Source organism: Protopterus annectens, chromosome 7.part1, assembly GCF_019279795.1.
Source record: "Protopterus annectens isolate FY-2018-M chromosome 7.part1, PAN1.0, whole genome shotgun sequence".
NCBI classification, from domain to species: domain Eukaryota; kingdom Metazoa; phylum Chordata; order Ceratodontiformes; family Protopteridae; genus Protopterus; species Protopterus annectens.
The window spans coordinates 364,893,873-364,920,745 of NC_056740.1; the positions used below are offsets into that span (position 1 = coordinate 364,893,873).

General features: G+C 39.7%; 1 protein-coding gene across 5 annotated transcripts in view; it reads left to right on the top strand.

Moving 5' to 3' along the window:
- Window positions 1–26,873, top strand: part of PXK (PX domain containing serine/threonine kinase like) — a 1,650,359-nt gene that overhangs the window by 745,047 nt on the left and 878,439 nt on the right. For all 5 annotated transcript variants that reach the window (XM_044078801.1, XM_044078798.1, XM_044078800.1 and 2 more), the window contains exon 11: window positions 2,223–2,340. In XM_044078801.1, the coding sequence (XP_043934736.1) occupies window positions 2,223–2,340 (118 nt within the window). The remainder of the gene's footprint in view (window positions 1–2,222; window positions 2,341–26,873) is intronic.

A 26,873-nucleotide genomic window follows, 5' to 3' on the forward strand; every position in this document is an offset into this window, starting at 1 on the left:
ACTATTACTGCCTTACTATCCTTCTTAGAAACAGTCAACCAAGCCAGGGATTCTGGGTTACTAGTTTCCACTGTACTGCTAGATCTGTCTAAAGCCTTCGAGACCATCTCTCACAAACACCTTCTCTTTCATCTATCAAACCTTCTTCTCTCCCCTGATACTCTATCCTGGTTCTCTAGCTACTTATCGGGTAGATCCCAAGCTGTCAAATGGAACAACTCTACCTCCTCCTTCTTACCTACACCCACTGGTGTTCCCCAGGGGTCCATCCTTGGACCCATGCTTTTCAACATCTTCATAAGTAACCTTCACTCTGACATCCCAGACACAACAGTCATCCAATACTCAGATGATTCTACCTTAGTCTGCGCCGCCTCCAACATTCCCGAACTACTGACAAAAACCCAAATAGCTTTTTCCACTACTGAGAACTGGATGCACCAAAATCATCTCTCTCTAAACTCTAATAAATCCAAAATTCTTCTCTTCGCTCCCTCCAGGGCTTGCACATTTGATAAAACAGCATTCAAAATCATAAGCCAAACAAAGTCAACCATAGAGGTGGTCCCATCTGCAAAACTCCTTGGCATCACTATAGACGAGCACCTCAAATTTGATAGCCACATACAACAAAACATAAAGAAAACCCACCAAAAGCTAGGTATGCTCTATAAGAACAACTGCTTTCTCTCCAACTCTGCTAGACATTCCTTAGCAACTACCTATCTTCTACCATCTCTACTATATGGAGCCCCTCTCCTTACTAACCTGTCTTCTTCCATCTCCACTAAACTCGAAATCTGCTATAATAAAATCTCTAAATTTGCTACCAAATCTAAAACCTCTTCTCACCATTGTCTTTCCCTACAAACTCTGAACTGGCTAGAACTCCCTAACTACCTAGACTACCTCCAACTAACCACTGCTCACAAATTAATATTCTACCCTGAAAAATGCCCAGCCCTAGCAAACATCCTTCCGCCATACACCCCAAACAGATCTCTTAGATCTGAACACCAAAATTTAATCACCATCCACAAACCCAATCGCCCTGCTGGCCAGCTCCTTCTCTCCTACTCTCTTGGCAGGAAATGGAACTCTCCCTTCTTCTCTTAGAACAACATCTAACACTGAAGCCTTCAAAATCCAACTTTTCTCTTACTTATCCTCTAAACATAAGTGCACCTGCTTACATCCTACATAAATCTACATAAATTCCCCTTGAACCCTCTACATCCTTTCTCTTTACTCTACCCTAATACTATCTTCTTTTCTTCTCTTTTTCTCGATCACTGCTTGATCAAACTATATTCTACTCTCAGTTTATGTACTTTCTCTCTCTACTCCTCATATTTAAATATTGTAAATAGCATGTAACCTTACACCTTCTTTTCATACAGTCAAACCTGCTACTTAAGGAAACTACTAAATCTATTGTATCTACCTTCCTGAATGATGTTTTTTGAAGTATACTGCGTGTATTTGCTTTTTTACTAACTGTATTCAATGTAATGTTATTCCAAATGTATATATTTTATTACTATCTTTTACACTATGTAACTTAGATTGTATTTGCTTTGCTTTTGGAGCTTTTCTCCCCGGGCCTCCACTGAAAATGGGTACGTTCTGGCCCAGTGGACTTCCCCGGTAATCAAACTGGAAATAAATAAATAAATAAATAATAAATTACAAACTGAGATAGTTGATAGAATAATAGGGTTTGCATTAGCATGAATTTTCCGAAGGATATGAAGTCTGAAACTCCAATGTCTAATTATTTTCTAATTTCAGTCTGTAATGATTTGCTACTAATTTGCCAGAAAACCACAATTTTATGAAAAACAGACCAAAAATGTGAAGCATGAATCTGCACATTCTGCAAAATGCTGTATAGTTGAAAGTTATGGTTCTTATTAACGCCCAAGAAGAATCTAACAGATGTGACATAAGTGAGACCAGCCAAATAATCTCCTATGAAAAATGTTATAATTACTTTTTATGATTTAATACTTTTGATTTCATTGCTGGCTGCTTAAATCAAAGTTCTGCTCTGATTCAACTGTGTTATTTTGAATAGTTTGGTTATGAAAAGGAGAGTTGAAATTAGTCCTTTAACTTAAATCATGAACTTTAAATCTACTTTTTAAATTAATTTGCAATAACGGACAGCCAGCATAGACAACTCTGTTAAATGTTACAAATTGTTTTGTTTTATTTTGCAGACTCTAGAAAGTGTCGATGTTTACTGTTTTGGCCATTTACTGTATGAAATGACCTATGGCAGACCTCCGGATGCTGTTCCTGTGGACAGCTTCCCACCTGCTCCGTCAACTTCCATAGGTTAGTAAATAATCTTTTAGAACTTTTCATTGAGGTTTGACAGCTTTAGTTAAAACAATGAATATCTTAAAATAGTAAGTCATACTGTTAGAAATAATTTTTAGGTATAGTATTTGTTGTGAGGTGTGACATTTCAGAAAAAGACTACTGAGCAAGTGCTTTTCAAAATGTTTCTGTACAGATGACTGAGGACCAGTTGACTGGATTTTGACTGCCTGAACACACAGGTTTATGATCATGTACTTAGTATAGATAAGTTGGTCTTTTTTGGGGGGGGGGGGGGGTCAACACAATCTCTGTGTGTTCACGCAGGGAGCAGCAAGGCTTGTCCCTTACAGAAGCATTTACATTGTTATGTGGAGGTGGGTTGTAAGGGAAATATGTACTCTTACTAATTGTTTTTAATGATTATACATCAACCACAAATAGAAGCTAAAATACATGCAATGCAACTGATCATGTACATATTGGAAACATGCAGGCTGCAAGAACACAATGTTTTAGGAGTAGATAATACTTGACTGCCCAGGGACAGAATTAGACCTCAGTAAGAAAGGTGAAAAGTTGTGTAGGCTTCTTGGAGTAAGGAATGACACCTGTTGCCATTGTCTACACTTCAGATTGAACAGGTGATTTGCTCATTAAAGAGTAGCTGGTAGCAGAACCGAGCATCTTCCTGGGAAACGGGGGAAAACAGGTGGTGCAGAATGAACTACTCTGGCAAGGGATTTGAAAAGTTACTTAGCGTAGCCATTGATCGCAGACCCTTTAGAGAGGAGACTAATTTTAATGTATGCTTTGCCTTCTGCTCTGCGTTTTATACATATATACATATATATATATATATATATATATATATATATATATATATATATATATATATATATATATATATATATATAATTTATTTTATTTTTGGTATCAGCTTTAAATAGTTATGTTGGGCATCAAAAGCCATGGCATCTGTTATCTTCCACCACAGAATGAAAGCCATTAGGCACCGTTCCCTATTAGTCGCTGCAGGTGTTGGAGTACAGCACTGTTAGGGACACAATGTTGTCATTTAATGTACTGGAATAGGCAGACAGAAATCCATAAAAAAGAGCATCCACAATTAAAAATGTAGATCTTATTTGTGTTCTAGTCTTTACTGTTAAATTGTTGAGTTGTTTTAGAAGAGAAATTGCAGTTTTTTGTAAAAGTAAAAGCTCGAGGTCTTCCAGTAGCTCAAGGCCAAGCCCCTATCCCATGATGCACTGTGAATTACCTTAGATCTAGTTTGCAGCGGCATCTAATTGGAGGTTCCAGTGAAAGCTCAGGCCAGTAAACTTTAAAAATTTTCTATTTAAGAGTTTCTATATAACTTTAGTAATTTTTTGACTTAGGATAGTTAGTTAGCTCTTATAGCTTCTTTGCAGTTCCCCTTCTCATGTGTTCTTAAATATTTACTCTTTAAATATTTGGCCTAGTTATCTTTGAGTTGTGTGTGTTTAAATAGCATATTCTAGTAGTTATACTTCTACTTATATAGAGTTTTTTGGATACCTTATCTCAGATGTGTGTGTGTGTGTGTGTGTGTGTGTTTAGAGCCTATTACCATCACTGATATTTGATCTGCATGTATTAAAGTAGTATCATGGCGGATGATAAGGAAAAACATCCCAAGTCTGGTTTTAAAAAATGTCCGGACTGTAATCAAAAAATATCAGTAACTGATGAGCATGTTACCTGTGTATATTGTTTGGGGTCTGTCCACTTACAAGAATCTTGTGCTATCTGCCATTCCTTTTCGTCCATGGTTTTGTTACAGAGGTAAAGGAAATTAATGGACAGGGGCTTGTTAAAACACACCTTTCAAGAGGCATTGAGTGACCAGGATGTTGTTGCAATCAAATCTTCTAAATCCTCCAAGTCATCTGTTGAATCTAGGGACTCCAAGCATTCAAAAAAATCTGATGACTCTGCGATATTGGCTCTACAGGTTTCGGAGCTGACTGTCTTTTCTTTTTGGAGCCGGCCGGTATCCGAAGTACCTCAGTCACCATTACTCCAGTCGGCACCATCGGTGCATTCATCTAGGTCGTCTGTCAGCCTTTCAGATTTGGATATGGATCGATTGGTGCAGAAGCTTCTACAGGTACCAGGCCTTGCTAAATTGTTGTCTGCTCCGACCCAAGCAGCTTCAGAGCCAAAGACCACTACTCCTGTTTTGTCTATTTCTCCTCTGAGCCATTCCGTCCCTTCGGAGCCTGAAGAATCAGACCTGTTGATCATGGAGCCTTTGTAGTCAAGACCTGTTCAAGTGTCCTCGGCGCCATCCACTCTGACATCCTCGGCGCCGACCGGGGACACTAGGAGCCTTCACTCTCCAGTCGGATCCGGAGAGGATAGTCAGACCAACTTGTCAGTGACGACTCTCTCTCTCCGGGCTTCGGTGCAGATGAGCTCGGCTCCTACCTCCGGCTCGGAGCCCACTGCCTCGGTGCGGGGGGGGGGTTTGATGGTTCCTTCGGATCCGTTGACTCCTTCCCATCGGAGCGGTGTTGCCTTCGATGCCATGAGGAGAGCATTGTCTCCCAAGACATCCTCGACTTCAGGCCTTGCTTCTCCATCCCCAAAAGTGTCTATGTCTGCTTCTGCTTCCATGATCCAGTGTAGAGACCCAGAGCCCCAGGTAGCCCCACAGGTTGGCCCCTGCTCTTCCGAGACCTCTCCAGAAGCCCCCACTGAGAAAGCTCCTAGGGAGAGATTGTGCAAGAGGAGACACTTGGACTCCCCACAGGAGTCTTTAACATCTGATACTGACTTGGATGAGTCAGAAGGGTCCCCACAGTCCCCCTCTGAGGAGATCTCCTTTGCTGAGATACTTGAGATCCTTAGGCGGGGGGGGTGATTGGCAGTCCAAAAACCCTACTGAGGATGAGTCAGTTCTCCTGAAGGCTTTCAGGTCTTAACCCTGCACCTCTTGGGTGTCTCCGCCATTCGATGAACTCATGCAGTTGGTTTCTCGAAGGGTGTGGGAGTCACCGGATTCTACGGAGCCTGTCCTTAGGAGGCCTAACAAATTTATATCAACCCCACTAGACGAAATGTTCTTGGCCAAAGGAGTTCCTGTTGATGCCATCGTGGTGGCGGCGGCCACCAAAAAGGAAATGTTTGAGACTTCCTCGTCTATCCATCCTCCTAATAGAGAATCTAGGATTATGGATAGATATGGGAAATGTATGTTCAGTTCAGTGACTTTTGCTGTCCGTTCACTGAACTACTTAACCCATTTTACTAGGTTGCAAAGAGATCTCCTTAAGGAGTTGGGAGATGCTGTTCAGGGTACAGTAGCTGCAGGAGCCACTGATAAAGTTGCTGCCCAGCTTTCTACCCTAAATTTTGTCAACTCATCCATGCGTCTCATATCCTATGCAGCTGATGGAACGAGTAGGGCAGCGGGTACAGGAATCACTCTTAGAAGACATTCCTGGATGCGCTTGTGTTCCTTCGTGGAGCCCTTCAAGTCAACCTTGTTGAACACTCCCTTTGATGGCTCATCCCTTTTTGGGCCTAAAGTGAAGGAAACCTTGACCAGGTGTGAACAGGAGGGTAAGACTCTGTCTGCCACCGAAGTTTGTTTTTCCACCCCTACCCGACCTTATCCCAAAGGTCAAAGGAGAGGGAAAATGTGGTTCCGCAAAGCTCAAGGAGCCTTTCAGGACACACTTGGTGAACCCCCCTCCAGGGGCAGAGGAGGGGTAATAATGGAAGATGCTGCCCTCGCACCATAGGGGGTCCGCAACACCAGGGTGACAGAGATCACTTCTCTGGGCAACCCTACCAGCACTCCTGAAGGGAGGCCTGACTGTCCTGCTCTGGAGGCAGTCGGGGGCACTTATCTTTGTACCCAAATGCCTGGCTAAAAATAACAAAAGACAGCTGGGTACAAAGTATCATTTCCAGAGGGTACTTCATACCATTCGCCACACCCCTTTCGGCCATAAAGGAGAATCCCGGATGTTCCACCCAGTTGCAGGGAACAGGCAACTATAGAGGTCCGAACGTTGCTAGAAAAAGAGTCATCCAGCCAGTCCCAGCAGACCAAACAGGATCCGGAACTTGAATAAACAAAAAAAACGGCTTAGGGTACAGAGAGGTGCAGAAAGAAGATACAAAGGATAAACAAAGCTGCACCAGACTTATACTAACCAAAGGAAATTTATTAATAAACAGAAAAAAACATAAGCGCTTTCGCAATAGCTACTATCGCTTCATCAGACAAGTGAGTTGCAAAGGAAAACAGTTCATACATCATTTAAAACACTCAGCTGATGCCCTTAAGCCAGTCACAAATCATTCAGCACTTAAAGGATAAAGCAACATTCAATTAAAAGCCTGTGTAATATAATGATGAAAAAATATGCATTAAAATGTTAACATTTAAACTAGCAGCTTCATAATTATCAGCTTTATAAAAGTATATATTTATATATATATATATATATATATATATATATATATATATATTTTCCATTTATTTATAAACTATGTATATACACATTCAGAAAATATTGGATTATTATAAATGAATACACTCATCTTATATACATCTTAAATTAAAATCTTGAATTAAAAATGCTTAAGGCGGCGTGACTTCAAGAAAGGTTTGAGAGTAGTCCCATTCAGACCTGGAGGCCTCCCAGCATTAAGTATAAGAATCCATTTCTGCTCACTACTTTCAGTATAATTCTCGATGTTGCCCCCTCTTATATTAGGGTGAATAACTTGAATGGCTAAAAATCTAAAAACATGTGTATGGTCAGTATGTCTCACATTGTTAGCCAGGGTATTGCTCTCTAATTCAAGATTTTAATTTAAAATATATATAAGACGAGTGCATTAATTTATATTAATCCAATATTTTTCTGAATGTTGTGTGTATACATAATTTATAAATACATAGAATATATATATATATATATATATATATATATATATATATATATATATATATATATATATATATATATATATATATATATATATATGTATATATTTTTTTTTTATGAAGTTGATAAGAAGCTGCTAGTTTAAATGTTAAGGTTTTTATGCATATATTTTTTCATCATTATATTACATAGGCTTTTAATTGAATGTTGCTTTATCCTTTAAGTGCTGAATGATTTGTGATTGGCTTAAGTCTATCAGCTGAGTGTTTTAAATGATATATGAACTGTTTTCCTTTGCCTATGCACTTGTCTGATGAAGCGATAGTAGCTATCGCAAAAACGCTTACATTTTTCTGTTTATTAATCAATTTCTTTTGGTTAGTGTAAGTCTGGTGCAGCTTTGTTTATCCTAGGATCCGGATCTTACTCAAGATTGTTTTTGGTTCCAAAGAAAACAGGGGACTGGAGACCCATTTTGGACCTCAGCAGACTCAATCAATATATAAAGAAAGAGAAGTTCCGGATGGTCACGCTTCAGTCCCTTCTTAGGGAAGGATAATTGGATGTGCTCGATAGATCTTAAGGATGGATACTACCACATAAAGATGGCCAGGCCATCCAGAGATCATCTGCATTTCCGGCTGGCAGCCAATCGTTATCAGTTTTGAGCCCTGCCCTTTGATCTCACTACAGCCCCCAGAGTGTTCAAATGCATGGCAGTGGTCACGGCTCACGTGAGGCGTCTAGGATTCCAGGTGTTTCTGTACCTAGACGATTGGCTCCTTACCGCCACCACCAGGCATCAACTTATTCAGGCAAGGGAGTACACTCTGTCTCTCTGCAATCCTCTAGGCATTACAGTCAACTCAGAAAGTCTGCCTTGTCGCCATTGCAGCATATCGCTTTTATCGGCGCAGAGCTAGACACCTCAACCACCACTCTAAGGTTACCAATGGAAAGAGTCTTTCTTCTTCGTCAACATGTCAGCACATTGGTATCGAAAGAAAGAGCACCAGCTTCAAAAGTTATGAAAGTATTGGGTATGATGGCAGCAGCAATCCTAGCCATACCATTAGCAAGAATGCATATGCAGATCCTTCAATGGCTGTTGTTCACTCAATGGTCTTACCAGGAACTACCCATGGACCACATAATATTGATTCAAGCTCTTGCAAGAAAGACCTCCAGTGGTGGTTGACGTCTCTTCATGTCACCATAGCATGTCCCTTTGTTCTACCCCCTCCAGTAGCCATTGTGACCACAGACACTTTTCTGATAGGGTGGGCATTTTCAGGGAAAGACTGCCCAAGGCACATGGACTGATCAGGAGTCACATTTGCATATCAATATCCTGGAGATGAGAACAGTACTTTTGGCATTGCAGTACTTCCAGGACTCTCTTTCTCTAGGAATGATTGCGATTCAGACAGACATATGTCAGTAGACTGGTATCTGAACAAACAAGTGGGAACCAGATCTTACCCCCTTTGCCGAGAAGCCCTCAGAGTTTGGCAGTGGGCTGTTTCCTCCCAGCACTTTCTGTTGGCAACGCACATCCCGGGGAGATCCAACGTGATAGCAGACAAACTAAGCAAGGCAATCTTGTTGCCACACGAGTGGTCCCTCAAGAAAGAGATTGCGGTGCGGACAGGATTTTCCGCAAATGGGGCCAGCCTTGCTGCAACCTTTTTGCCAGTCACATCATCACAAAATGCAGAAGCTACTTTGCCCTGATTCCCCCTCCGGAAGAAGCCCTGAGGGACGCACTCATACATGATTGGCCCCCGGGTCTCCTCTATGCATTTCCACCAATACCATCGATACCCAAGGTTCTACAGAAAGCAAAATCCCTGGGAAGGGCCATCATTCTTATAGCCCCTCATTGGCATCGGCAGATTTAGTTCCCATTCCTTTAACCTCATCTCTTGGAAGATCCCTGGATTCTGGACCCAGTTACAGACCTCCTGACACACCCGTCGGGGGACCTTCATCCCTCTATGCAGTCATTGAAGCCAACAGCTTGGCTGCTCCAGTTCCCCTCATAGCCAGGCTTCATAACCTTTCCAATGAGACAAAACAGATCCTTTTGTCTTCTCATAAACCCTCCACTAGAAAATTATATCTTAGTAATTGGAAGAGATTTTCCATATGGGCCTCTAAAAATAATATTGATCCTTACCAAGCCTCCATGACATCCGTACTAGAATTCTTGACTATAATCTTTAACAAAGGAGCAGCAGCAGCAACAGTTCATGTTCAGTTGGCTGCTATTTCTAATTTTCATCTTGGGGTTAAATATCATGTCCCACAAGTTATCCAAAGCCTTTCTCAAGGGGATATTTCATATGAGACCACCTGCAAAAACTCCCTATTCTCCATGGAATCTAAGTTTTATGCTTTCACATTTAATTCTCCCTCCATTTGAACCAGCATCATCTTGTGACCTCAGATATTTGTCATGGAAAACCATTTTTCTGGTAGCAATTACTTCTGCCTGCAGAGTGTCAGAACTTCAGGCTTTATCTATCAGCCCTCCTTATTTGATTTTTCATGCTGACAGGGTATCACTTAGGACAAATCCTTCTTTTTTTGCCCAAAGTTTGTTCAGAAACCAATATTAACCAAGTTATTGAGTTACCAGTTTTCTTCCCTAATCATTCCAACAAGTTAAGAGTATATGCTGCACCAACTTGATGTTCACAGACAGCTCAGATTTTATTTGGATAGAACAAAAGATTTCAGGAAATCATACCAGCTTTTTGTTTCACTCTCTGAATCCAGGAAAGGTAGACCAGTGGCTAAAACAACTGTCTAAATGGTTATCTGAGTGTATCACTTTTTTCTATTCAGCTGCTAATATGTCCTTGCAACACAAGATTAAAGCTCACTCAACCAGAGCAGTTTTTACATCCTCTGCGTTTTCAGCCAAACTTCCCCTCGATAACATTTGTGCAGCAGCCACTTGGTCATAACCTCATACCTTTATCACTCATTACAAAGTTGATAAGGCCTCCAGGGACAGGGCCTCCTTTGGGTCCACGGTCATGACAAATGTACTCCTGTGAGCCACCTGTGGTTGATGGTGCCTAGGATGCTACCCATCAGTCAGGAAAGAATGGCGAGATTGAACAACTTCACATTAAGAAGTTATGTACTCACCATAACATTCCATTTGAGTTGTTGCCTTCATTCTTACGTCCCTCCCTCCTACCCCCTCCTGGCTGATAGTTGACCTAGATGTTGGTTTCATCCTGGTTGCTCAAATTCTAATTCCCCTTCTATAGTGGAATAGCTATTATATATGGTTATAGTATATGCAGCAAACACGATCTGAGGTAATTCACAGTGCATCATGGGATAGGGGCTTGGCCTCAAGCTACTGGAAGACCTCGAGCTTTGCATGTGGCCGTACCGGAGCCAAGGGATTGGCTCCGAACCCATCAGTCAAGAATGAAGGCGAGATGAACAACTCACATGGAACATTATGGTGAGTACATAACTTCTTATTTATGGGCCCTGATAATATCTTGGGATGGGTTCTGAATAGCATGAAAGCTCCCTAATATCACTGTTCAACCTTAGCCTCTAAACTGGCTTTATGTCTAGCGAATGGAGGACAACAGTAGTTATCTATCTGCACAAGGTCAGGTCATCTAGTGACCTGAGTAATTACAAACCCATAAGTTTGACTAGTTTCATATGCAAGGTCATTTAAGGAAATGTCACGTATGCTGTACATATAAAGACACAGGAAATTTTCAGGCACTGGATCCAACACAGTTGTTAGAGACTTGGGAGTATATGTGGACAGTGGCTTGACCTTTGAGCATTGTCTCTGCTGTTGTAAATAAATCATTCTATATTGTGCATCTTTTAAGCAAGGGTATGGCATCCAGGTCCAAAGAATCTCATCAGCCTGCTGTATACGGCCCTTGTTAGACCAGTCACTGAGTACAAAGCTCCCTTTATGTATCTTACTAGGCATATGCAACAAGTGAGAAGGCCACAGAGGTTCCTCACAGAACAAATGCAAGGCGAAAACCAATGGAATACGCAAACTAGATCAAAGCCTTATCTTTATACTCTGTTTCCTACATAGTACTGACACATGATCTATGCCTGACTTACAAGGCATCATCTGATCTAGTACTGATGACCTTGGTGCACATCTGCAAGTTTAACAGCATTAGAAATAACAAATTGAAGTACCTAGGCATTGTTTGCTACATAAATAGAACATGTTGGAGGAACAGGTCTGTATCACAGGGACTACTCTACTCTGGAACAGGATTCATATCCATGTGAAGCAAAGTTTGTCACTGACCATATTGAAATGCATCCTAGACCAATGGATATGGGAACTGGAAATTTATCTCTGGAGGCAGCTTGTAAATGCTGTACCTAAACACAGGTATATGTTCCTTTGTATTTTATCATTTTATTTACAAATGGGAAAACATGGCTACGCATAAAAAGGTCTCCCAGTGCTATTAGCCTAGTAGTTGCCCATGAACCCAAGTCTGAGCTTTTATGTGGGTAAAAAACTAAGTCCTGTTCTTTGCATTGTTTATTGGTGTGGTCTGATATCCTTCATTGATCAGCATTGCAGTACTTGTGTACATATGTGAAGTATCCTTCCAAGGATACCTTACATGTGGCCAGCATACCAAAGCTTGGGTACCGTCCATTAGCAACTGTTTGGCACTAATGTTCTTATTACTAGGGTTAAATTTCATTATTTTAAGATGTATATAGTTGTGTGTGTTTGTAGTACGTTAACAGGTTATGGTGTTTGTTTGTTTTTTGTAAAGATTTTATTAAAACAAAACAATCTTATAAAATGTGACATTAGGTTCCAGTGTTGATAAGAAAAAAGAAAACTGTATAAAGGATGAACCTGCCAAACATCAATGGGTACATAAATCCCAAAGGATGGACATAGGCATTTAAAAAAGCTGCCATATGTAATAGGCAGGAATAATGACTTCCTACCATAATAGTGGCACTTTCTATATCATTTTAGAATGTGAATGGTCTCACAGGTATAAACAAAAAGGAAAGAATAATTAATTATATCAAGAAATGAAGGTTGCAAATAGCAGTGCTGCAGGAGATGCAGTTGGAAAGAACTGAGTGTGTGAATTTTATAAAGGAAAGATTTCAGGATGGATAATATGCAGAATATCAGTGACAAAGGAAAACGGGAGTACGTATATTAATTGCAATACAAGTTCCAGAAGTGATAGAAAAGGAAAAAAATAGATAATGGCAGATCTATAGTAGTAAGGGGTTACTGGCAAGGGATGAGGATTATGCTGGCATGTATTTATATTCCACACAAAACAGCTGTTTTGGAGCTTAAAAATATTACGCGTAAGAATTAGCTTTCAGCAGGGAATACTACTACTAAGTGAGGACTGGAATATGATTTGCAACAATGAGGATATATCTCGGGGCATAGAAGAGAAAATATAACAAAAGATGGTAGATTCTGAAGAAAGTTATGAAAATGTTTGGTAAGAAAGACGTGAATTCAGTAGTAGGAATTCTGAGAGAATTTACGTATTCCCCAAGGTACAATAACTGTACTAGACTTGACAGAAATTATATTTCACAGGAACATGTCCATTTAATGGAGAACTTTGATACACATCCAGTAAATATCTTGTTTCATGTACCAGTAATTGCCAAGATAAAAATGCAGGGTAATGAAGTAAAGATGAGACACTGATGCTTCCCTAGATACCTGGTAAAAAGAGAATTTGAAGAATGGGTAGTGGAAATTTTCCGGGAGTCATTAGGGAAGATAAAAAGTACTGCAGAAGTTGTAGGTAGTGAATGGGATAAAATGAAAGTGTGGTTTAAAAGTCGGGTAGAATAAAAAGAAAAATATATATAATTACGAAGTAATAAGAATTATTTAGAGAGGCTGGCAAAGGTTAAAGTACAACAAAATAAGGGGAATCTTACTGAACAATAAGAGGCGCAATTGCAGTGCTAAAGAAAAAGTGGGGGAGAACTGCACGAGTTTAGAAAGATTGCTGTTAAGCAGCTGTTTTTGGATTACCCCAGAGCACAAAATCTTTTGTCACAATTACTTAGGCAACAGAACTTAGAAAGGGTTGTTGCCAAACTTAGGGAGCCTGTAACAGGAAAAATAACCAGAGTTCCTTAGAGATATCTTGGAAATTATAAAAATTTGCATAAATCAGAGAAGTGGGGAAATCAAGAAAAATTGCAAATAGAAATATTTATGGGAGGCTTAAATATGCCAATGTTAGAGGCTGATGAGGCTCAACAACTAACAGTTAAGATAGGAGGAGATGAGATAAAAATGGTGATGTCTAACCAATCTGCAGGAAAGTCTCCAGGAACAGATGGTATTCCAGTGGAAGTTTGGAAGCTAAGAGAGAATAAAGCGATAAAAATTTGAATGGCTATGTTTAACAGTTTTTTAAAAGGAAGGGAGGAATCAATGCCTTGGGAAAAAAACGGTGGTGGCTGTAATACCTAAAGACAGTAAAGACTGTCTGATCCAGCTTCATAAAGGCCCATTTCAATTTTAAGCCATGATTGTAAAGTGTTTGTCTACAATGGCTGAAAGAATGGCAAAGGTAATGCCAACATGGGTCGATATGGACCACTGTGGTTTTGTGGCAGGGAGACAAACATCTGACAACATTACTGGAACCATGATGATTCAGAGGGAAGCAGTAGGTCTTGATTTAGCAAAAACATTCAAGCGTAAGCTGGGATTTTATGAGTAGGGCAATGGAAGCATTTCATAAGTTCATAATTGTGTACTAGGCTAATGTCCACTAGGGCCTTAGAAGTCTAGCTGTGCAACCCATATTTGAACTGACTACCTTTGTCCATCAGAGACATAAGAGCTAGACCAGGGGTGAATTTTCAATTACCTGTCAGAACTCTGCTTCACATGGTTGGGGAGCCTGTTCCAGAGAATGAGAATGCTCTGATAAACATATATCTCTCTCCAACATGTAGTAGTTTTGATGCTCTTTGTTTTGTGGATGTGCAAATGGCTCATCAAAACAGGGTCCAGGGAAACCCTGTATGTCAGGCAAAAATCACCTTTCAGAAGTCTGTATGATACTGAGTAAACAGAGAGGGCCTTGAAGCTATCAGCAACAGGACAATGTTTATTCCCTGTATTCTTTTTGCAAGGAACCTTTGAAGTTGCATTTCCTTGTACAATAATATAGCTAATTTGAAGGATATAAGAGTGATTGGAGGCAAAAATGAAAGTGGGAGGTTTCCTCTATAAGTTGTGTCTGAACAGAGGTGTCAAGCAAAGGTGTCCTCTTTTCCCTTAGTTAATTGCGTTATATTTAGAACCATTGGCAAAGAAAATAAGGGACTCAAAAGTTCAAGGATATAATTGGCATGATGTTCAAGTAAAGTTGGCTTTATTTGCAGATGATATAATTCTGTACCTGATGGAACCAGAAAAGGACATAGGACATCTCACTGTTGTGGAGTATTCTGAGACAGTTCCATTTTTTCAGGATATGAAATTAATGAAGGTAAAACAAAGGCTACATTTATAAACTATGTACCCATACATGAATTGGTTCAACAGTACCCATATTTATAGGGACATGATAAAATGAATTATTTAGGAGTACGGATTAAAAAAGGATATGGTTATGGCAGCTAAGGATATGTGAGAAGAGACTATGGAAAAGATAATAACAAAAACAGAGAAAATGGAAACTCTTGCCTATAAGATACAAACACCAAAACAGTTTTTGTCTCTCTAGTTTTATACATAAGTCAGGTATATTTTTATCAACAGGAGGAGAAGCTGTGGCTAGTAATTGATAAAGATTTAAAGGATTTTATTTGGCAGGGGGAAAAATGCAAGGGTCATGTAGGATAAGTTGGTCCTTCCAGTAGAGCAAAGTGGTTTAGGATTACCTGATTTGAAGGGATATTTTAGAGCTACACAGTTATGCCTCTTGTATATAACACAAGCAGAAAGCTAAAATTCAAAGTGAAAAGGGGTAATGATGACGCGGAGGGGGGGGTAGTTAATTCAAGGAATATGGAAAGAATGGCATTTTGGATGCAGATCCATAAGGAGAATAACAGTCTTATGGAGTATATTCATGAAGTGGCAGAAAGAACTAAATCAACATGGGAGTGGAGAAAGGAGATTCCATTGATAAGGATGACTGCATTTAGGGATATAGACAATAGGCAAGACTGGGCTGGAATTTACTGGAGGAAGCTGGAAAAGGAACCAAGGTGTTGGGAACAAATAATTATAGAAGGAAAGGTAATAGAATGGGAAGAAGCCAAGAAGACATTTGGACTTGAGGGATAGCAATTGCCTTCCCTATCAGGGGTTGATATCAGAGTAGAGAGAGAAAGGGAGAGGGGAATCCTAAATGAAAGACCTGCACTGGCTGAGTTTTTAATTGAATCTAGGACATAAGCAGCTGTTAAAAAGGGATAATTAGTAGGACATATAAAATATTGCAAGACATCAGAAAAGATGAAAACAGAATTTAGATATACAGTTCACAAAGAAACAATGGGAGGACATATGTATGGCTCCCAAATATGCAACAAGCCTAGAAGATTTAAGATTTTTGCCCGTTTGTATAGATACTTTTATACCCCAAGCAGACTTCAAAGAATTGTTCCTCAAGTAGATGGCAAATGTTGGAGATATCCAAATATAACCAAAGCAAACCAAGAAACTGAAAACGGATCCAGGCAACGAAGAAGGAAGCAAAAACAAACACCGGCAGTCACAGGACAGTGGAATTTATTCAATAAAGCGCTTTCCGTCTGCAAACATATGCAGACTTCTTCAGACATTAAACACTTGTAACTCAGTTAGGGGTCGCCACAGCGAAACTCCAGTCCGCTAATGATTGGTAGTTGATTTTTACGTTCCGAGTTACCAGCCCTAACGCACAACCTTCAATGAAGGTACGCCCATTCACGCATGTCTCCACGCAGAAGACACTCTAGCCGAGAATCGAACCGGACAGCGTTTTACTGTGGGGAAGAAAGAGGTAACTGGGAAAATATATTATGGATTGCAATCATTTGGCAGACTGTAAAAATTCCCTACAGAGTAGTCTGTCAGGAATGCTGAGTGAGCAAATGAGTGCAACTAAGGAAATTATTATTTTGAGCTGGGATACAGGATCTGAATTGCCTAGACATAGTAAGGCCTTGTTAAGTGTAATTCTGGTGGCTGCCAAAAAAGCAAAAGTTGAAAATGGAAATCAAAATCTAAACCAGTTATTCTTGAATTAGTAAATATTGTAACAGAGATAAAAGAACAGGAAGTTGGATCATTAGAAAAGGGTAAGAGTAAATTACATAGAAAAAAAATGGAAATTATGGGAACAAGACATGCAGGAAAATGTTTTGGAGGAGGAATGAGGTTTAAGAGAAGGCAGGAATTTAATAATTTATGTAATGTTGCTTAGATTATATGATATATAACAATATATGTAATATATTATATTTGTAAATGTGAACTTAATATGGTTTGATTGTAAATGTCACAAGTGAAAATTCAATAAAGGTGTTACACTGTAAATATGCAGTACATGGGGGATGTACAGGAGGAACATTCCTCTGAATTTTCTGGCAGCCACAGCCAGTGCAAACAGTGAGACTTTGCTTGCACTTAGTTTTGTCAGCCATATGGCCTGTGCCACTTTCCATTGTTTGTGGGCAGTTAAGTATCCCCATTGGGGAACATTTCTTCTCCCTTCATTTTTTGACTAAAAAAATTGTATTTTCTGTCAAATAGAAGGGGTAAATGTGACTGTGGGAGGGTAGATACCTTATGAAGAAAGTCAAACTAAATGTGCTTTCTGTTTAGGACCTAGTCATAACCAGAGAGTGCTCCATCTGTCAATATTTTGCACCTAAAATTTTAAGGAGTTGATTGTCTTCCCTCAGTATACACATGCAAAACCAGTTACTCAAGGAACTTGTGTGGACTAGGATGACCTCCAAGTCATCCTGATCAGGCATACCTCAACAGCCAAGGAAGAAGTTTAAAAGTCAGCTCCTGAAGGTTTTTGTTGTCCAGCTGGACCTAAATATCTCTGCTTTGGCACTTGGTGAATCTTTAGGCCATCCTGTGTTTTGTGCTACTTCCACCATTGAAACTCCAATAAAGATTGATAAAGAGCAGCAACTTGGCATGTCCAATGATCAGATGGCCAGTTCAGCTGTGAATGAGGAACCACAGATTTTTGTATGTGAAGGGCCCGAAGGCATACCTCACATTTTGGTACATGAAGTTCCAGCTACCCTTATTGAGGTACAGCAGGAGCCGGATTTTCCCAGTTATGTTTAGGCTGATACTCCTAAGAAAAAGAAGCAGAAAACATTCTTCCTCTTTTTCTCCTTCTTCTACTTGGGAATCTTCAAAAGGAGTAGTATCATTTCTCCCAGTGGCTTTTAAGGCAATCTCATCATATCCAGAGATGTCCTGTTGTTCCCATGTTGCAGTATTCATAACTTGAGAGATTCCATGCCTAGGCAACCTGACTGTCTGACCAGTATACCAAAGACTTAACTTTCTGCTAGGTATGTGCAACATTGCACATGGGAAACACCCGACGTAGGCAATAAAGGTGATGTCTGCACGTGCCATCCTCGGAACTGAATGCCCCAGTCAGAACACCAGTCCAGGGATAAGATGAAAGGCATTTATTATCCAAAGAAAAACATGAATCAAGGGTGGAGGAGGGTGAGCTAGAATACTGCAACATGGAAGAGGAGGACTTCTATGGTCCAAGTTCATCTTAGCCTTTTCCTTTGCCTGAGCTTAACAACTTCTTCTTTCGGCTTTTCCCGGTTAGGGGTCGCCACAGCAGAACACCTATCCACTCATGATTGGCAGTGGAGTTTTATGGTGTCAAGTTGACTGCCCGGTGCCCAACCTTCCACAGAAGGCACACACATGCACACACTCACACCTAGGGCCAATTTAGAGTGCCCAAACTACCTACAGCATGTCTTTTGGGGTGTGGGAGGAAACTGGAGTACCTGGAGGAAACCCACGCGACCACAGGGAGGACATGCAGACTCCGCACAGAAGGCACCCCAGCTGATGATCGAACCAGAGAACCTCTTGCTGTGAGGCGACAATGCTAACCACTGCACCACCGTGGCCTCGCTTGAAAAAGTCTGTCAATTTCCCATCTCAAGATCCATTTGTCACAGCTATCATCGCAGCACCATCTCCGTGATGACATTTCTTTCCTAAGATAAGATGCAATTTCTGATTCCTTACTTCCAGTCTCTACTTCTAGATTTGACCTCAGCAAAGAAGATATTGAGTGTCATTGGGTGTTTGGCTTCAGTCATGAAAGTGATACCCTTTGCCAGACTCTACGAGAAAGATTCAGTGGTATATAAAGTCTGTTTGGGCACAGCACTGCCACTACTCTGAGCTTCCAAATTCCTTTTTCACTCTTCATAAAGAAAGAATTTCTCTAGTGGATCAGCCTTATGCCGCTCAATCCAGGAGTGCTTTTTCTGGTTCCTTGTACTTACAGGAAATTTCCACAAATGTTTAAAATCTAGCATGTTCAATTACAGTTAAAATTCAGTGAGTTTGGTTAGGACAGAACACAAAAAAGACATGTAAAAGTCAAAGAATTAAAAGCCCTAATTTTGACCCTTCAGTCGGTACATTGCCTCTGATCCCCTGGAGCCTTCTAAGTCCTCACAGACAATGCCACTATAATGTGATACATTAGCAAGCAAAAGAAATAAAATCTTACCATCTGTACAGATTTGCCATAACAACATTGGAGATGGCCATTGAATACAACCTCCTTCTTCAGGCAGTGTACATACCCTCAGAGATGATTGCAGTAGTGGGTTACCATAGTAGAGTTAAGGCAGGCTTTCAAAAATGAATGTTGAACATAGAGATCTTCTTGCAATTTGCCCATCAGTGGGGAATTCCTCAAAAAAGATATTTTCACGTCCTCTTTTAACAGTCAGCCAAATCTGTTTTACTCCAGAGCTCCATGCCCAGAGGCTTGGAAATGGGTGCCAAGCCAATCTAATGAAAATGGAAATTCCTTTGTCATTTTTCACTTTTCAGTGATTCCCAAGGTCCTGCTCAAAATAAAAAGGATGACCCAAAGATGCTGTTTGTGACCTCCACCCCCCTTGGCCCAGACAACAGTGGTTCTCGCATCTCTTCCAGCTGGCCAAGGGCAATCACTGCAGACTACCTCACGGGATGAACTTGGTCATATGATAGTAGGGACCGTCATTCGCCTGTACTTATAAACACTAAACCTGTGTCTTTGCATAATAGGATTTTTATACCATTCCAGCACTTTTTTTCAGAGGATATGCTGCAGGTATTACATGAGGCTAGGAAACTTGCTACAAGAAAATGTTATGTTTCCAAATGGAAAAGATTTTCTGTTTGGTACCAAAAGAGAAAACAAGACCCTTATTATAAGTGTCCCTACTGTTGTTTCATATCTTTGTGAGTTGCTGTATTCAGGATTGGGCTATTGTTCCATTAAGGCACATTTATTAGCTGTATCCACCTGTCTAACCTTGGATCCTATTTTTGCACATTTTGAGGTCAAGCAGTTTTTGAAAGGCAGAAAAAAAAATCTATACCTCCTCTTTAGGACCTGAATTATGCAATGGAGAAGTTTATTCTCTTTCTCCTTTTGTGACTGCTTCCTCATCTTTCATATTTTGTACATAGAAGACAGTTTTACTCGTAGTCCTTACCTTTGCAAAAAGGGTGTGCCTTGGGACTAACCCATATTTTATGCCCAAGTTTGTCAATGAAGTACCTCTTAATCTATAAACTTGCCTGCCTTCTTTTCCAATCCACAAAATAAAGGTGAAGAATTTTACCTTCTTTAGACATCCCAAGGTAACTCAGACTTTTTCTTGACAGGACTAAAGTTATCAGGAAGTCTGGCCAACTTTTTTGTTTCTTTGCAAGGTAACAATTTGAATTACCCTGGCTTGAAGCAAACCATCTCCAGATGGATTTACTTATTTCTGTTTGTTATTCCTTCAATGGGAAATCCTTACCAGGCCAGATTAAAGCTCATTCTACCACAGCAGCAGCAGCTTCTGATTCCTTTTTAATGATCTAGACACGAGGTCCATTTTAGAAGTAGACACTTGGGACTTACATTCACACTTTTACTAAACACTACAAATATGAAAATTTCTCCATTATCTAGGGCTGATTTTCCAGATCTATCCTGCAAGGAAATTTGTGTTCCAGTTACCCTATTTTCTCTTCTAGACATTTTAAAAAGTTTTGAGAATCTTCCTATATGTAATTAATGCAGCAGCAGTGGTTATTGAAGGACACAGTGCAGTTGTGTAAGATCTTCCATTAGATGTCCAAGCAGATCATTGTTGCAGTATAGATACCTTTCCACCATCCCCCTTCTGTTTTTATGTATTTTTTTTGCCTGAGGTGGACCACATATACATTTCTCCACCTCTCTAGTTGTCACATATTTGAGTATTTTCTCATTTTTCTGGTGTGGGGCAAGAAAATCCTGAGGATTTTCCCACCTATACATCCCTTATCTATTGCTTCCCAGCCTTGTGCTTGGGATATATTTTGGACATGTATCGTGAGAAAGACACCCAAGTTTTGTTATGCTGGTTGGATGTACAATATAATTGGCAGGATACGTCCCATATGTAATTAATACTGCAACAGTAATCGACTTGGACATCTACAGATGTTGATATCTAGATCACTGCTGCGGTAGCTTTAGCTGTATGGGTTAAATCCTGCTAAGGATACAACAGTCACGCAACTTACAAAGTGTCAGGACACCTTCTGTGTACTCAAATTGTTAGCTTGAACTAAGCCGACTAAAAAAAGTCAGGTATGGGCACCAAATCCTTATGAGCTTTCTTGCAGTGGAAGAATGCTCCTTTTGCAGGGTTTCAAGAATCAGCAGTCAGCTAATGTTGCAGATAATGTCACTTTCTCTGTTTTTGTCTCATTCTGGTCAGGAGCAAAAAAACCCTGAGGATTTTCGTGCCTGTGCATCCCTTAGTATCACTTCCCAGTTCAGGCTCTTTGCCTTTATGGCTGTTTTTGGTAAAAGAAAGAGATTCTTCATTTTGCGAAGACATTCAAGATTATGAACCTCAAAATGATTGTGAATGGACAGGTAACTGTTTTGCTTCCCCAAATGTCTAATAATTCAGATTCTGTGGAGAGTGGTGCTTCACCCAGTCCCTTTGAAGGAACACTTAGGGTGCATCTTCTGAGAACATGAGTAATATTTTGGAATCTTATTTCTCATATGAGGAGATATCTGCTTTGTGTAATTTTGGTTACTGTTTTTCAACTGCCTATCCACTGTTTGAAATGGGCAATTGATTTTGCTGATACCACCTGCAGGGCTGGTGCTGCTGGAACTCTTAGGAGGAAGTTTACCTGATTGCTTTATCAAAATCTTTGAGATGTGAAAAATTAAATTTTGATTTCTCCATTGGATGCAGGCTTAGTGTTTGCACTTTCTGCTGCAGAGGTCCTTAAAAGAGTGATGAGAGAGGCAAGTTGATTCAATGGATAGCTCAGATTTTTCAGCCCCCATCTTTCAAGTTTGCCAAGAGATTTAATGCTTCCTCTACAACCTTCTTTGAAAAGAAAAGTAAACAGGCCCATCAAGCTGCAGATAAACAAGCATTTAAAAAGCAATGACAGGGAGGTCCAAAAAGAAAGCAGGAATCCCTGAAGCAACGTGAAATCTGAATGCCTATTTACAGGACTTCACTTCCACCCTTGCAATCTCTTAGTCCTTCCAGAAAGTCTAAACCTCTATTTCTGTCTTTGGTAGTTGATAAGTTTCAGACAGATGGATGCTGAGAGTACTCCATCAAGGCTCTTTCCAAGAGATCCACCCTCATCCACCAGACCAATTTTTTCTTTTTCCTTCTGTTACTCAGAATATGTTCTTACAGAGAGTGAAAGAAGTTGTCTGTCATCCTCAGTTAGAAAGATTTTATTCAACGATGTTACTGGTACCAATGAATGAAGATTCTTGGAAACCAGTTCTGAATCGTTCCTTTCTAAAACTGTTTCTGATAATGTGTAAATTAAAATGTTGTCACTTCACAACTTGTTACCCCTTATTCCCCATTTAAGTTTCCTGGTAACCTTACATTTAAAAGATGCATAAATCATCTCCATAGCTCTTCCATACATAAACACTGCATTCATCATCCTTCATTATCATCTTAAACTGCTTTACCATTATGCACCATCTCTTCCATATCACCTTAACTCTCTCTCTTCCGTACTACCCTGCCTTATGCTTTTCTCCCTAACTCTCTCTCTCCACTACTGTCCCTTCTGACTTTTCCTCCATTATACACCCCCTCCACTCTTTTCCTTTGACCCTACTCAACTACAATCCACTATCATGACCAAACATATCTTCTCCTGTTCTATTTTCCTGCAGCCTTTACTAGTCCCGATCATCTCTGCAGCCTAAAATTTTCACACTGTTACTATTATATAATCTAACCACCATGTTAATAACAAATTATGTAGTCTCCTGTAATAACTCCCCCTCCTCCGTCACTTGTATCTCCTAATAGCACTCACTTATACCTTATCTACCAGGCCACATCTGACTTCTAACTGTCATTGTCACAACAGAATTTCCCTATTAACAAACAAACTGTTGATCCCTTCACTGTCTACATAATTGTTTAAAAAAAAAAAAAAAAAAAAAAAAGGTACCACTTCTCTGACTACCAATGTATCAGTCTGCCAAAACTGCTTTGAATTTCTTTATTGGAAATGCCTCCATCCTAATTATTATTCTGACTACTTCATACAATGTTATGTCTTCCGCGGTGGTGCAGCGGTAGCATTGTTGCCTCACAGCAAGAGGTTCTCCCATTCGATTCTCGGCTTGGGTTGGGAGTGCCTTCTATGTGGGGTCTGCATGTCTTCCCAGCAGTCGAGTGGGCGTTTGAAAGACATGCGTTGAATGGGCATGCCTTCGTTGAAGGCTGGGCATCGGACTGGCAGCTCGACACCATAAAAACCAGCTGCCAATCATTAGCAGACCGGAGTTCCACTGTGGCGACCCCTAACCGGGAAAAGCCGAAAGACAAACAAAAGCAACTTCATTTAATGTTATAATGTTTCTTGAAAATTCCCCCATTCTGTTTGCTTTAGTGAAAGTATCACTCATTCTAATTAAAGTAAACTTATCTTCATATTCAGAATTTTAATATTTATTGTAACTGTGTTATTATTGCTGTGGTAATTCATGTAAACCCTTTGGAAACACTCAATTAAGCTGAGCAGGCATGATCTGCCTTTTACTAAGTTAAAATGGTATGTATCCAGCAAAGTTCGCCGTTATCTTTTTTTACTAGATAAGCTGTAATGCATTCCATAATCTTGCAAATAGTAATACTAATGAGACTAATAGGCCTGTAATTTCCAGGGCCAGTACAGGGACCTCCTCCATGCAAGTGCAACAGTGATGTTATCAGGGCCCAGGAAGCTGGTACTTTTAATTTTGTAAAGTACCAAAAGGACTTGTTCCAAATAATTTTATAAGGAAAATTGTGAGAAAGACTGGGATGAACTTGGAAGAGACTAAGTCTGTAAGAATGTTATCAGTGTTGGGTTCATCAAAGGAAGTTCCATTAGGTGTATGTTCAGTACAGAATTGATGGTTACTTAACTTCTAGGTAGACAGCACACTGATCAACATTTTGACTTCAGCTCTGCTGGTGTGAAAATAGAAACTGAGAAACAGCAGCCCAGAGATACTTGTTAATTTGAATAAGATTCAGTTACTGGCTAGTGAGTACACTGTCTGGATGCCTGCAAGGAAGAAACCTGAAAGAAAGTCAACTAGAAAAGTTGAAAGAGAAAACACTGACCGAAAGTAGTTCCAAGCATTAAACATATATTCAGATGGGGTGCAAAAATCAGAGGCTGTCTTAGTGAGAAACTGCTCAAGAAAAGATGTTTCAAAATGGTGAGATGTTCTGCTTGACCAGGGAAACTAGAAGAAACAGACTTTATTAATGTTATGAAGGCACAAATAAAGAATTGGACTTATTTTCCACAGCAGGAACTTAATTGAAAGGGAACACTGTGTGTATGCTCCAAATATGGCCATGAGAAAGCAGCCAATAACCTTATTAGTAAAGATGCAAACCTACCAGCAGAAAGAGTTGATCCTGACAAAACTGTGGCAAAAGGGCAAGGTATTAGATGGAGACAGTAGAGTGTTTGTGGAAACTTATTATTCTTTGTACACTAGACAAAAAGAGATACATTTATTCCAGTAATCAGGGAATGTCTAGAGGCAGGTGGAAGGTTCAGGCTGGCTGTATCCAGCTGTCTTCAGGATATTTTTTTCCTGGGGGATCAAAGGCATTCGTTGATGCAGAACAAGCTAAGGAGGAAATGCAAAAAAAAAAAATATGCCACAAAGCAGAAGTGGACTCTGTTTCTTATTCTTCTACACATTGAGACTTTACCAGGAAAACTTTTCCTCTGTTCCAAAAGAAAATGCTTAAGAGACCGAGGAAAGCACAGGAGTTGGCCAAAAGAATTTGGAGCACAGTGGAATTGAACCAGAATCTGGAGTTGGGAGATGGAAGAAAACCTGCAACATGGAAATTAGTGAATAAATGTGAGACTGCAAAGCATCATTCACATTTTTGAAATACAGCTGTATAAGAATAAGTGGGAAGAGTGGACTTGTGTCAACTCTGTTAAACTTGACTGAAACTGAAAGACATTTCCCTCATTTCATGTCATTAATGTTTGGAAGGATTCTGAGGGGAGGAGGAAGGAAAAAGGTAACTAAATTAATTTTTTCTTAATATTTCTATTAAACTTTTCACAATATAAATTGCATGTTTTATAGTAAAGTATTTTATAAAGCATTTTAGTTCTTGTATATGACAAAGTTATTAAAATAAACAGATGCCTTTTTTCTTCATCTTCTCTTCTTTCTTTTATTGGTATTAAGAAATGTAGACATTACGTTGCGAAAAGAAAAGTTAGACAAAAGCATGTTTAGGTTAATATGCTGTAATCTTGATTTCTTGATGTGGTTGTGAAAGTACACAGCTCATAATATATGTAGAGCTGATATGTTCTCTCTTACTTCCGTATAAGTGAATGTCTGGATTAATACCCTTGGCCTAGTCTAATAACAAATTTTAAGTGGAAACAAGAAAATATGAGAGCACCGAATGTAATGAAATTTTCCTTTAGCAGTAAATGTTTTTCAGCTTGTCTTTCAAACTGCAACAGAAGGCTTCATTTGTCTTTTTTTCTGTTTCTTGTCCATGGAGGGAAGCTGATAACAGGGCAGTAAACAACAGAATGATGGCTTCTTCATGGTTGAAACTTAATGATTTTTGAAAGCATGCAAGAAGTTTTCACATCTGGGGAGGGGGGATAAAGATAAAGAAGAACAGACACCAATTAGTGTACACAGAAGCACAGGCAATAATATGTCTTAACATGGATAACCTCAATTTCAGGATGGATATTCTGCCGAATGTTGGGGCCAAAGGAAAAGAGGAGTACTTGTATTAAATGACCAGTGTGGAAAAAAAATGAAAAACACTTGTTCTTTTATCTTTCCCTGAATTTCTACACATGGCTAACCTGTATTTGTCAGAAAGTAGTAGTCACTACTAATTTTCTTGTGTTTGCAACCCTCAGTGTCCTTCTGGGGGCAGACAATGGAGGCAGACATCCTGATCAAAGCTTTCTTTCTTCTAAAGTTAAATCTTCCCCATAGTGCACAGTGCTGGCACATTTGTTGAGATTATAATGCCCATGGCTGGACTGTTACAACTCCGTTCCATTCACCTGGAGTGGAAGAACAGATTTTGGGAGATGTTGCTTATGTGCTTCACTTCCTTCTCAAGTTGCTCCTCCTATTTTCCCCTCCTTCAGTAAGCCACAGTATCCCATTTCCTGCCCTGCAAGGTTTAGTCAGTCACCTATGCATAACAATAGACATCAGGCAGAACTGTCTGCATGGTGTGCCAGTTAAGTGTTCCCTCATATGTCTTCTTATTCGTGTCATCTGAGTAGCTTTTTCACAGTAAATAATGATGTCATGTTGTCATTTTTGATTCTATCCTCAACTGTTAGGTTTGGATCTGACCCAACTCGGCCATTGCTAAAGCTCATGGCCACCAAAAAGCTCTTGACCTTCTCCCTTACCCATAATGCACCAATCCCTAACATACCTCAGATCTCATTTGTCACTTTTCACGAAGAAATGTGGTCAGCCTGAGCTCTTGAGCTTGCATTGAGATAAGTGCTTTTTCTTGATAGTTTCACTTCTTTGACATATATAAATATATTTTCCCTTACCTTTTACACTGTGTAATTCTCGTTTATCATCGTTGGACAGTCTATAACTTCCTTTCCTATAGTACACATTGGTATTAACCTTCACCTTTCTCTTTATTACATTAAAGAAAATAAAACTTTCATTGTTCTCTATTTTCTTCTCCTTTTTCTTTTGTAAGTCATCATGTCTGACAAAGGGCCTGCAAGCATCA